We start from the raw sequence: 13,343 nt of genomic DNA on the forward strand, positions 1-13,343 counted from the left end.
TTTGGTCAGGACTGCGTGTACTGTCTGCATGTTAGTCATCTGAAATTCTCTTTCTTTTCTTTCTTTCTTTCTTTCTTTCTTTCTTTCTTTCTTTCTTTCTTTCTTTCTTTCTTTCTTTCTTAACTTGTAGTTAAGATAAGATTAAAAAAGCTCCCAGTTCTAAAATCATTCTATGATATAGAAATATTTTGTTCAATTACACAGAGCAGTATTTGCCCACTCTGATTTCCTCTGTTATTGCAAGTTTTGACAAGGAATATTTACAGAACTTTAATCCCATCCTAAAATTAGATAATGTGCATCTTAGTGAACAAGTAAAACATCGACCTATTTCCTTTATATACTGCTCAACAAAAATGAAAGGAACACTTTTTAATCAGAGTATAGCATCAAGTCAGTAAAACTTATGGGATGTTGATCTGGTCAGTTAATCAGTTTCACCTGCTTTGGTGTTAATGAAATTAACCGGGGCACTAGAGGGGCAACAATGAGACGACTCCCAAAACAGGAGGCTTAACAGGTGGAGGCCACTGACATTTTTCCCTACTCATCTGTTTTTTCACTAGTTTTCCATTTGGCTACAGTCAGTGTCACTACTAGTAGCATGAGGCGATACCTGGACCCTACAGAGGTTGCACAGGTAGTCCAACTTCTCCAGGATGGCACATCAATACGTGTCATTGCCAGAAGGTTTGCCGTGTCTCCCACCACAGTCACAAGAGCATGGAGGAGATTCCAGGAGACAGGCAGTTACTCTAGGAGAGCTGGAAATGGCCTATAGAAGGGCCCCGTGTCCTTTAAAGAGCCCTGGGCTCACTGCCTGCCTGGCACCGTAGAGCTCGATTGGCATTTGCCATAGAATATCAGAATTGGCAGGTTCACCACTGGCACCCTGTGCTTTTCACAGATGAGAGCAGGTTCACCCTGAGCACATGTGACAGACATAAAAGGGTCTGGAGAAGCTGTGGAGAACATTATGCTGCCTGTAACATCGTTCAGCATGACTGGTTTGGTGGTGGGTCAGTGATGGTAGTAATGGAGTTACAATGTTGTTTTTTTATATTGTGTGATGGAAGTAGTTATTCTATTAATTGATTGAATGAATTAATTTATGTGCGCCCACTGGCTTTATTTAGTCACATATAACCATTGTGGAGCCGACCCGGACACAAACAGGCGGACATGTTGTTAATCACCACCACACGTATTTATTTACAATATTTACAATATTTAAAAGTCACTCAGACCCAGTCTTGTGCACAAATACCCCAACACACAGTCCTGGCCACACAAGTGCCTCTTCTTCGGGCAGCCTCCACACTTCTCTCTTGCCTTGTCCTTCTTTCACCCGACTCTAGCCCTGAATGAAGGGAGACGGCCCCTTTTATCCATGACCCGGATGAGCTCCAGGTGTTTCCAACACTCCCCCATTGGCCACGCCCCAGCATGGCGGAAGTGCCGGCTGTTCTCCCGGCAGCTCTCTGGGTGTCCTTTTAATTCTTCCCCCCAGCACTTCCTGGTGTGGCGGAAGTGCTGAGGTAACAGGTCCCCAAGGCATTGGGGCGCCTCCTGGCGGTGAACATGGGCCCCTACAGGGTGGGGCTTCCATGCCCTCAACCCGTGGCCCCCAAAGCAACCAGGATGGCGGCCCCCACGTGATTCAGGGTGGGCGCAGACCCACATCCGGTCCCTCACGGCATCCCAGCCGGGTCGTTGCCCCTGGCATCCCTGACACCATGAAAATTGTGGTTAAAGAAAAAATATTTTTTGCTTTTTAGTGCATCTATAATTAAAGTAATCCATCCATTTTCTAACCCGCTGAATCCGAACACAGGGGTCTGCTGGAGCCAATCCCAGCCAACACAGGGCACAAGGCAGGAACCAATCCTGGGCAGGGTGCCAACCCACCGCAGGACACACACAAACCCAGCACATACTAGGGCCAATTTAGAATCTCCAATCCACCTAGCCTGCATGTCTTTGGATTGTGCCGGAGGAAACCCACGCAGACACGGGGAGAACATGCAAACTCCATGCAGGGAGGACCCGGGAAGCGAACCCGGGTCTCCTAACTGCGAGGCAGCAGCGCTACCACTGCGCCACCGTGCTGCCCCATAACTAAAGTAAATAAAATCATATTACTTAAAAAAAGTATATATTTTCTTTTTTCTTTTTAGTGTTTGAGTATTTTGCAAATTATTTTTCTTTACTAATTTTTCATGAATGGGAAGCTTCTTTACAATGATTTATGACATGATATATCTTCTTTGCAGAATTATTTGAAGTCTAAAGAGAATTATATTTTGGCCTCTGTTTTTCTGTTCAGGCTCTTATGGGATTAGCGCTCGATCACTGTGAAAAAATTATCGACGACAGAACGTCAAACGTACGCCAGTACTTCTTCACTGTGATCACCAAGGCTACTCCTTCGCAAGAGTAAATAAGTAAAGTCGGCGGGCATATTTACCAACTCCTCTCATTGGAAGAGGCAAGTGGGGGAAATCCAATGCATCTCTCACTTGTATGCTCCTATATCTCACTATATTCTCTCTCCATCACTGTTGTGATTATGGCAAAATTTGTTACATAATTTCATTGTTTTTGACAGATTATTATATTGTCATTGATACTGAACATTGATATTCAAAATTTGAAGAGATTAATTTCACCAAACGTGGGTTTAAAATCAGTTGCAAGATCTCACCAGACAAACAAACAGACAGAGGAGTCAAGTTAAATAAAATCGTTAAAAAAAACAAAACTGCTCTGCGCTTTCTTATATAGGTCCCATTTGTTACTTGACCAGTTCAGTCTGCCATTAATGTGGACCCCCAAGTACTTGTAGCAATGCCCCACCTCTGTATCCACTTCCTGAACAGTAACTGGACTTAGAGGTTTTTTGGTACAGCGAACATCAATAACCCCTTCTTTAGTTTGTTGATGTTATGTTCTAGACAATTCTTTCTGCAGCAAGCAACAAGATTCTCCACTTGACTCCTACACTGCCTTATCAATAAACCTCATAAAGACAGAGCCATCTGAGAATGTCTTCTAGTAACATGACCTGGTGTTATACTTATAGCCGGAGGTGTACAATGTGAAGCGAACAGCAGACAGGCCTGTTCTTTGTGCTGCTCCAGTGTTGTTCACATCCGTATCAGAAACACAGTCCTTGAGCCTCGCAGACTCTGGTCTACCCCAGAGATGGCCCATTAAACAGGACATTGTTCACAATTGTTGGACTACATTTATAACAAGAACCCTCAGTGCTCAATTAGAAGGTGTTGAAGCTCATATGTATTATATTGCATAGGCTGATTGTGTCTGTTGATAAATTTAATCTGTTTTGGAATAAAATGACTCTGATTCTTCTCTAGTTGCTGATTATATGTACTGTATAGATACAGCAGATGTTTTATAAAACTGAATGTTTCTTGAGATGATATGTAGTTTATCTCAGCCCTATCTTATTTGCAATGGTGATGTGCAGGTTGACAGATGAGATTAGACAGGAGTCCCCATGGACTACGATGTTTCCTGATGACATTGTGATCTGTAGTGATAGTAGGGAGCAGGTTGAGGAGACCCTGGAGAGGTGGAGATATGCTCTAGAGAGGAGAGGAATGAAGGTCAGTAGGAACAAGACAGAATACATGTTTGTAAATGACAGGAAGGTCAGTGGAATGGTGAGGATGCAAGAAGTAGAGTTGGTGAAGGTGGATGAATTTAAATACTTGGGATCAACAGTACAGAGTAATGGGGATTGTGGAAGAGAAGTGAAGAAGAGAGTGCCAGCTGGGTGGAATGGGTGGAAAAGTGTCAGGAGTGACTTGTGACAGACAGGTATCAGCAAGAGTGAAAGGGAAGATCTACAGGATGGTAGTGAGACCAGCTATGTTATATGGGTTGGTGACGGTGGCACTGACCAGAAACCAGGAGACAGAGCTGGAGGTGGCAGAGTTAAAGATGCTAAGATTTACATTGGGTGTGACGAGGATGGACAGGATTAGAAATGAGGACATTAGAGGGTCAACTCAGGTTGGACAGTTGGGAGACATAGTCACAGAGGCAAGATTGTGTTGGTTTGGACATGTGCAGAGGAGAGATGCTGGGTATATTGGGAGAAGGATGCTAAGGATAGAACTGCCAGGAAAGAGGAAAAGAGGAAGGCCTAAGAGGAGGTTTATGGATGTGGTGAGAGAGGACCTGCAGGTGATGGGTGCAACAGAACAAGATGCAGAGGACAGAAAGATATGGAAGAAGATGATCCGCTGTGGCAACCCCTAATGGGAACAGCCAAAAGAACAGGAAGATCCGAGTCAGACGTTTCGAAAACATGGCACCTAAGAGTAGGAAAATTAGCACATGCCAAGTCAGAATTTCACTGTATTCTGTACACATTAACCTCTTGTGAAAATTCCTCCAGAGGCGCTACACAATGATTGATTCTGCACACTGACTTCCAAAGGTCATGCGAAAATGCAATTTCCGCCTCAGGGGATTAATAAAGTATATCAAATCAAAAAACAAAAACTCAAAAAAATGTCCACACAGGTGTGAAGTTCTGTCAACTGTCACAGAGATTTGAACAACAAGCTGCCTGAGCCTGGCACTAGGTTTAGTTGTTCAGACAAGCAACTGTTAAAACTGGGGACATCCTCAAGCTATCTGATTTCAAGAAGTGACTCAGTTTGTTATTTACCTATAAGTATAATTTAAAAGAATCAACAAATCAAACAAGAAACAATAAATAAAAACGTACACCAACATCTCCCATTTCCATACAAATATGTGCACATTTAAATACCATTCACCGTTTCACAGAACGCGTATAATTAATCCTTATTTTAAAAATTAAAAGCAAAAGTGATTTACTCAAACAGATGAACAGGAAATAAATTCAATTAAACACAGAAACCGTGTGCTATTTCTGTCAATATGATTGTATCATTGTGGATTAAACTATGTTTTAATCTACTGAAAAACTCATTTTTATAGCCCACACATTATTATGAATGTGCTAGTATAGCTAGTATTACAGGGAAGGGGCCTATCAGGTCAAACATTGGTGTGATGCGACTATTATCTATCTTCATGTCGTCTTCTTCTTGCACAGTTCAATAAATTTATTCTCCTGAACATAACTCGATTCAACAGGCTGTGTTTATACAGAATCCTTAATGCTAACCAGAAAAAAAAACAGCAGATGAAAGCCGATATGAAAGAATGTTGATAATTTTACAGCAATTTCTTCAAAAAGAAAATATATCTTGTTACAGTCTATCTCGTGAGATTAATAACATTGTGGTTTCATCTGCCAAATCCATTAGTAATCACATTAATGTATCTGTAGACATCACCTTGACTTTCTTTAAGGTGGTACAACTAAGAACAACAGCATATCATTCATCCATCCATCTTCTGAACCTGCTTATCCAGAGGAGGGTCTCGTAATACTCTACTATCACTTTTGCTCCCATTTTTATGGACCAATAAACCTGCAAACACACAAAGCCTGGAAGAGCAGTAAGTTGTAGTAGCTAAAGCTTTCCGGTTAAATTTAAATCCTAAGGTTGTTGGTTCAATGGCTACCTGTGATTCACTGCGAACCCTAAGCATGTCATTTATCCTGAACATGCTACACGTTTACAAAAATATTTGTAAGTAATTCTAATGAATAAGAATTGGATCTTTGAAACTGCCTTAAATAAAGGCATCCAACAAAATGTATAACAATAAAAGACTGTTGATGACTCGGCACAGAAGGTCACAGTCTGTGAGCATTTTATTCTCAATAAACGTTTAATAATTTACCAGTAAATGCACAGAACTGTACAGACACTCACAAGAACATATTTTAAATAAGTACAGACAAGAAAGTAGATTTTACTAACACTGATTTTTTTAATTACTCAACAGAAATACAAGCAGCTCCTATTCCTAAAGCAGCGAGGCACATCATTCAGTGCTGCATATTGGTTGTACAATTTTTGACATCTACATATTAGTAATGAGGCCGGCAGCAGCAGCAGCATTATTCACTCTCGCAGTAAAAGTAAGGTGTGCAAGGAGATGTAATAGTGAGCTTTTACTTTATAGCATTTAGAAAACGAGCAGTTGGTTTAAACTAAGTGGATTGGAGAGTCATTGTGGGTTGGTTCGAATGAAGAAGAGAAGACATACATATTAAAATCACTCCCTTTCATCAGTGGAGCAATGTTACTATTTAGATCTTCCAAAAGAATAGCCAAGAGCTGCTGGAAATAGTAAAAGACTCCCAAGATTTTCATAGCACTTGAAGGCATTGCTTGTTGACTCAATGGGTCCTCTTTTTGGAATGCAATTCAATCACTATGAAGTCAGGAGAGTAAAATGAACAATTCCAGGCTCAAAGGTCATGCACGGGTGTCTTAGTTGAAATTCTGGCGGAATGAGTCCCACAGAGATGTCAGTTGAGACTCCAGATCTTGGGTGTAGGGGTTCAACTTCTCTTTAAGATCTTCAGCGTAGGGGGCTAGGTTCTTTTGGACTTCTTGGGCTTTCTGGACAAACCCCTCCTGGAAGGTCTGGGTGTAGGGTTCCAGGTTCTGCTGGAATTCTTGGACGCGCTGATTGACCTTCTCACGGAGGTCATCGGCATAAGGGCTGACTTTGGTGCGGAGGTCTTCCAGGTTCTGGTTGATCTTTTCCTTGAGCTGCTCTGTGCCAGTCATGAGGGTCTGACGAAGGGTTTCAGAATTCTGATCAAACTGCTCTTTCAGGTCACCAGCATATGGAACCAGACTCTTGCGAAGATCCTCAATATTCTGCTTGATTTTCTCATTGAGCTCATCAGCATAGGGTGTCAGTTGCTTATTGACATTCTGCAAATCAGACATGAGCTGCTGACGGAGAAGTTCGGCATCTTGGGTCACTTTGTCCAGGAGCTCTTGGGCCATAGGGGTCATCTTATTGTGCAGTTCCACAGCATAGACATTGGCACTGTTGGCACTTTCTACGATCTTGGTGCTGCAAAGACAGAAGCCAAAAAATGACAGCTCATATACCTGCTTCCACTTTTAGACTTGGACTTATGCTATGTTATACACTCATCGCACTAAAACAATAAAGGCAACAGTGGTTGATAAAGTAAACACAGCTGTTACCAGTTTCAAGTATGCAGTAGCATGTTCATGATATAAATAACAAATATTTTATTTCAAATAGATCAGTGTAATGCTAATGACTCCAGTTATTGCTAATTTTATTCTATATGATTAAATGCTGCATAAGACTTCATTCAGAAAGAACAAAGCGGACTTCATGACTTGGAAACAATAGATAAAGAAAGTCAACTTACTTGAGCTGTTGTCCAATCTCAGACTGCTTAATCTTCTCAAGGGCATCCTCAGCAGTGTGGGTCGCTTTGGCTACATAGTCCCAGAAGGCATCCTTCACCTGTTCCAGGCGGGTTTTGTGATGCTCTTGCCAGAAAATGTTAGCCTGGCAGCCTAGAACAGAGAGACAGAATTGTTTAAGACACAGCTGCAAGTGTTAGCCTCCTTCAGAACAGTACAAGAGACAATAAGGAAGGAAGCATTTAGAAAACATTTCAAATAGAAATGAGGATCTCTGAGTAGGCTGGCAGCCAGGAGCCAGTGAAGCCCAACCTGAGTCGTACTGAACGGCTCTCTCAGACTGGCCAAATGACTGCTGGCTTTGCCAGGAAGGGATACTAAAATCTCACAAGTACTCGCCAAGGAGATACAGCTGCTTGTGATATTATCATTTCTGGTGAAGTGTCTGCAAAGAAAGAAAGAAAGAAAGAAAGAATGAAAGAAAGACTTACCAGTAAAGACTGCAAGAGTTAGTACCACAAGGAACTTCATGTTGACTCACCAGTTCTGTAAAACAAATGACAACAGCTACAGTATGAAGCACTGGAAGGATGGACCTGTTGAACTGTGGGAAAACAGAGCTAGCAGCTCCAGTTATATATATATATATATATATATATATATATATATATATATATATATATATATATATATATATATATATATATATATGTACCCTTAAAAGGCAGACCTGTGAGGCTAATAGCAAGAAAGTTAATCCCCTGTTACTGCATGTGGAAAGAAAAACCAAAATATACACACGTACTGAAATGCAAAATTATTTTCAAAAAGCCGTAGTGAAGTAATGAAGGCACTGCATTGTGACCTTCATGCATATTATCAATGGTTTTTGACAAGGCTTAGTTCTAAATACTTTAACAATGATATATTTTATCTGTTTAGATGTATATACTATATTTTTTTTCCCAGGCTGCACTTCCACATTTATCAAGCGGGTAAGAGACATGCTGAATATTCCAGTCCTACACATCTGTGTATTTTTCTGTAGTAAATAAGCAAGACAGGACCTCCTAGTTGAGGCCACATCTCAGAATGAAAGTAAGACCTCTAAGTGAGGCTGCTTACCTCTTGGTGTAATGCCCTTGTCCAAATGGAAGTGTGTCTTTGCTCGGGAGCCCTTTGGAGTATTTATACAGCCTGGTCTCTGAGATAAGACAAGACATGGTCCTAAAGTCCACCCTTGTGTTGTTGCTGTAGTCAGGTTTGTGTTACTCACTGTGACAACGAGGCCACATCCACGTTTAAGGCCAATATGTTCACTTCACCTGGTGATGTTGGCTTTCATGCAGGGAACAGAAACATAAAAAAAAAACCAACAACAGCATTTTTTTTTTATTTCAAAGATTATACTGAGCAGGCAAAATTTCTATAACATGGGCATCTGTGTGGAAATAATAAAAAAAAAAAGTAACACAATTACCAACATCACAAACTGTTATTAATTTAGGCACAGCTCATTTAATGATGCATAGTATTTAAAACTTTCTGAAATTCTTATTTTTGTCTTATAAACTCAACCAAGAAAATCAGGCCTACTGATGTAAGGATTCTGACAAGAGCTAAACCTCTTCACTTGCATTTTTCTTTTAAATATGATCACCATGACAAAAAGGTTACTGTCTAAAACTTTTAAGTGAAATCAAAAGAAAGGGATCTCTAACTCCAGTCCCGGAGGGCTGCAATGGCAGCAGGTTTTCATTCTAACCCTTTTCTTAATTAGTGAACTGTTTTTGCTGCCAATTAACTTTTGAATTAATTTTAATTGAGTTGTTTTTTTTAAGATTTGTTCCCCAGAATGACTTTATCATTCTTCTGAATTGCTTCATTTCTTTCCTTAAACAGAAATTAAATGTGAAGTGAGTGAGCCAACAGAAGACCAAGTAAGTCAGGACTTCAAACTCCAACCAATTTCACTCCAACCAGTTGCTTAATTAGGTGCCAAGTCTTGTTGTTAATTCAATGGCTTGTTGCTGCTCTCATTGGGCAATGGCAGGCATTTCCAAAATTGTTGATTTTCTCTTTTCCACAAGCACTGTTAAAATGTTTTGGGGATCTGAGCAAATCAACATTCCTGAGACCTCCACCCTTTCTATTTTCAGATATTGTATGATTGTCACAGTTTGCTGGTCATGTTTTGGTTCATTTTGCATCTCATTATTGTTTGACTGCTAATCAAGGAAAAAGAAATAATTAAGGGCTCTAAATCTTCAAGGGCAAGACAATTAAAATTAATTCAAAAGAAATTAATTAGGATTAGAATGAAAACCTGTAGCCACTGCAGTCCTGCAGGACTGAAGTTTGAGCTCCCTGCCCTAAACTATACAAGGCCATGCAGACCAGCAGCTCTCACACTTGCTCCTAAGGACACCCTTCGGCTTGAAGTTTTCTCTACACTTGATATTCTTTCTTAAGGTTGACGGCTCCTGTTTTCAGTCTTTAGACTTGATAAATAATGCAGGATATTTCTGATGAAAAGCAGTATGACATTTTTTAAAATGTTAGGTCTATACCAAGGTGGCCAACTCCAATCATGGAGAGCCTCAGTGGCTGCAAATTTTTGTTCCAACCCATTTGCTTAATTAGAAGGCAATCCTCACCAATAACATATCTTATGTAATTTCATGGCTAGTTAGTGTTTTACCTCTACCATGTCAGCTCATTCTTAAATCATAGCTCTTTTTTTCCTTTCTAATCATACATGCATCATCCAAGTGTTTTGAAGCCTAGAATGGAGGAGCAATTTTCATTTCTTCACTTTCTCTTCAGTTTCCTTCTGAGTACGTAATTAAACCAAATAGTGAATGATGAATACACACGGGTGGAAATGGAGACAGATGTAGAACTGCTGGTTCCTTTGTCATTTGCATCTTATTGCTAATAAAGAGCAGTTAAAACAGTGAATACAGTCATTTAAGGCTAAAATGGGCAATTCAGGGGTCAAAATCTTAACAAGTGAGGCAAATAAACTGAAGCAAAAAGATGTCACTTGAGCAATAAGTGCTGTAATGAATGATTTTTCATGGAACAATTGGGTTGGAACAAAAACCTGGAGCCGCTGCGGCCCCGCCAGGACCGACAATGCTTAGTCCTGATTTAAAGTGTCTTAAATGATAAATAAATTAAAAGAAGTTAATTTGTAGCAAAAACTAATCACTAATTAAGAATATAGTTAGAATGAAAACCTTGTAGCCATTGTGGCTCTCCAAGATTGGAGTAGGCCACCACTGGTCTATATTCAAAATCGTCATTCACCTACTTCTTTAATATTTGCTTCCTTGCATCTAAATATCCATCCATCCATTTCCTGAACCTGCTTAATCCAATTACACAGAGTCAGAAGTTGGAAATGGCCATTAAACCAGCAGAGAAAAAGAGGGCGAGGGAGCTGAAGCTTAACTTAGCAGAACTGGGGCAAAGAATGAATGAGCAATGGTGACAGTCTCACTTATAGAGGGCCAAATTAGAACGGCAAAGCAGTGAAGTGTTTGAGATGAAACAATTTTCTTAAAAGTGTGTTTAATAATCATCAGACACAGTATCCATCCATCCACTTGTTCTCTAAACCCGCTTATCCAAAGTTGGGTTTCTCTTACTATTATTCGGTGTAATTAACTGATTTCCATCAACGTTCACCCTGACTTAACTAAACACAGCATCGCATTATTTAATATATCAGACAGCATCATCTCAGCAAGAAATCCAGAAAGTCAAAAATATCAGAGTTAAAAACATAAGTGTCTTTAACAGATGTATTGAGAACTTAAGGTATAACCCAGTGAAAATGTCTTGAACCGTGTACTGTATGCAGAACAAGACATTCACTTGGATAATTTGGAGATGAGAGCAAATAAGAATAGACCATTGAACTGAAATAGTGGAACTAATCGATTCCATACCACGATATGGTGTATGATTTCACAATTTACTATTCCAAAAGAGTAGCCTGCTCACTTCACAAGCAGACAATTCCTTTTCTCACCTATCGAGTGTTGTTGACCAGGTTCTACTTCATATACTGTAGCAGATTGAAATGATGAATGGGGTACGTGAGGGCATTCATTTCAATAATAGACAGCAAGGGATGTTCTGCTCTGTGCGTTGGGCCCTGCTCAGCAGTCAGCTCTAAGAGGATGAACATTCTCTTTTATATATGGAGAATTATATACTGTTATGTCATTCTAAATCTAATTTTGTGATGAGTTGACTTTTTATTTTAGAACAAATTATTAAAGTGTTTTTGTTTTTTAACAATCTAAAATTTTATTGTCACAAAGCCAAACTAAAATGCTGTCTTAACAATGATGGCTGTCTTGCTGAGAAAATGTAGCTCTTAAAGCATACATTAGATGATGAGCAGCCGGTTTCTGGAGCACATCTGTGAAAGGGAGGTGTCAGATCAAAGCGTTACCGCCTGAGAACACACGGTTACATCACAGAATCTCTTCAGTCTGAAATCTGTTTGGTTTCACTGTAATAAAAGAACTTTGACCCAAAGGAGGACACAGCAGTAGTGTACCTCCAAAGCCAGCCGTTTCATCCTCAGGCTTGTTTACAAAACTGACTTTTGGCAACTTCTGTCTCTCGCTGGGTCAATGCCATCTTGTTGTTCTCCTGATGCGTGGGAAATATTCTGGGAAATTTCTAAAAACCTAGTAACTTGTATTAGAAAAATACAAGCTTGTTTGGAGCAACTTAGGGTTTCAGTCTTCAGTCCATCCATTTACTGAACCCACTTAAAACTGCTTTACAGTCCTTTATCCAACACTTTCCAAACTTAAATTGTCCATTCAATGTTTATTTTAGCAGCATTAAATTCAACACCAAGTATCAACACTTGACAGGTGACCATCACAGTATATAAGGCCACTTGTGGTAGACCACCTAGACCCACTGCAGTTTGCTTATCGGACATGGAAAACTTATTCTCTCCAGGACAAAGCTGGCAGCACTGTTAAGATTATGTTTTTTGATTTCTTCAGTGCTTTCAATTCCATCCAGCCATCTCTGTTAAGGGGTAAACTCAGAGATATGCAGGTGGATAATTGACTCTCTGTCGGGCAGACCTCAGTTTGTGAGACTCAAGGACTGTGTCTCTGATATTGACGTGAGCAACACTGGAGCAACACAAGGAGCAGGCCTGTTTCCTCTTCTCTTCACTTAACTCTGTATACCTCAGAAATTCTCAGATGATTCTGTAGTCATGTGGTGTGTAGATAAGGGGAATGAGACAGAGGAGAGGAATCAGGTGGAGACGTTTGTTTCTTGGCACAAGAAGAAATGTCTGCAACTTAACATCAGCAAAAATAAAGAACTGGTTACAGACTCTCGCCGCACCAAAGAGCCTCTACATCAAGTAACTATTCAAGGAGTGAATGTAGAGGTTGCCCACTTCTACAAGTACTTGGAGTTCCACATTAATGACAGGTTGGACTGGTCAGGGAACACAAAGAATTTAGAGAAGAAAGGGCAAAGTAGGCTCCTTTTCCTTTAATATAAAAAGTGATATCCTTCACATCTTCTACAACTCTGTGATGGCCAGTGTGATTTTCTATGCTGTGGTGTGCTGGGCTGGTAACATCACTTCAAGAATGGCCCAGTGAATTAACAAGCTAATTAAAAGGGCAGGCTCAGTTACGGGACACATTCTGGACCCCCCTGGAGATCATAGAGAAGAAGAGGATTAAAACAAAACTGAGTGCCATTGCGAACAAAGCTGCACATCTTCTCTCTGACACACTAACACTGAAGACTGTCAGCCAATAACTTATTCAACAGAAGTGTGTCAAGAAACATAACTGGGGGTCCTTTATATGAACCGCAATATGGCTGCATAATGCCTCTCTGGGACTAGGACACACAAGTCAGAACATTTCTTTTCTTTCTTCTTAAATTTTTCTTCCTTTTTAGCATGTGTGTGTTTATATATTGTCACAGATGTACGGGGAC

At 40.2% G+C, this 13,343-nt stretch overlaps 1 protein-coding gene across 1 annotated transcript; it reads right to left on the reverse strand.

Annotated features, from left to right (window-relative positions):
• Window positions 1-5,880: 5,880 nt before the first annotated feature.
• Window positions 5,881-8,505, reverse strand: LOC120541714 (apolipoprotein A-IV-like). The gene is made up of 4 exons (XM_039773597.1): window positions 8,463-8,505; window positions 7,829-7,883; window positions 7,340-7,490; window positions 5,881-7,008 (listed from the first exon to the last, which is right to left on the reverse strand). Exons 2-4 carry the CDS (start codon window positions 7,866-7,868, stop codon window positions 6,411-6,413), a joined length of 789 nt encoding a protein of 262 aa, XP_039629531.1. The 5' UTR covers window positions 7,869-7,883; window positions 8,463-8,505; the 3' UTR covers window positions 5,881-6,410.
• Window positions 8,506-13,343: the final 4,838 nt, after the last annotated feature.

The sequence above is a fragment of the Polypterus senegalus genome, chromosome 12, assembly GCF_016835505.1.
Source record: "Polypterus senegalus isolate Bchr_013 chromosome 12, ASM1683550v1, whole genome shotgun sequence".
NCBI classification, from domain to species: Eukaryota; Metazoa; Chordata; class Cladistia; order Polypteriformes; family Polypteridae; genus Polypterus; species Polypterus senegalus.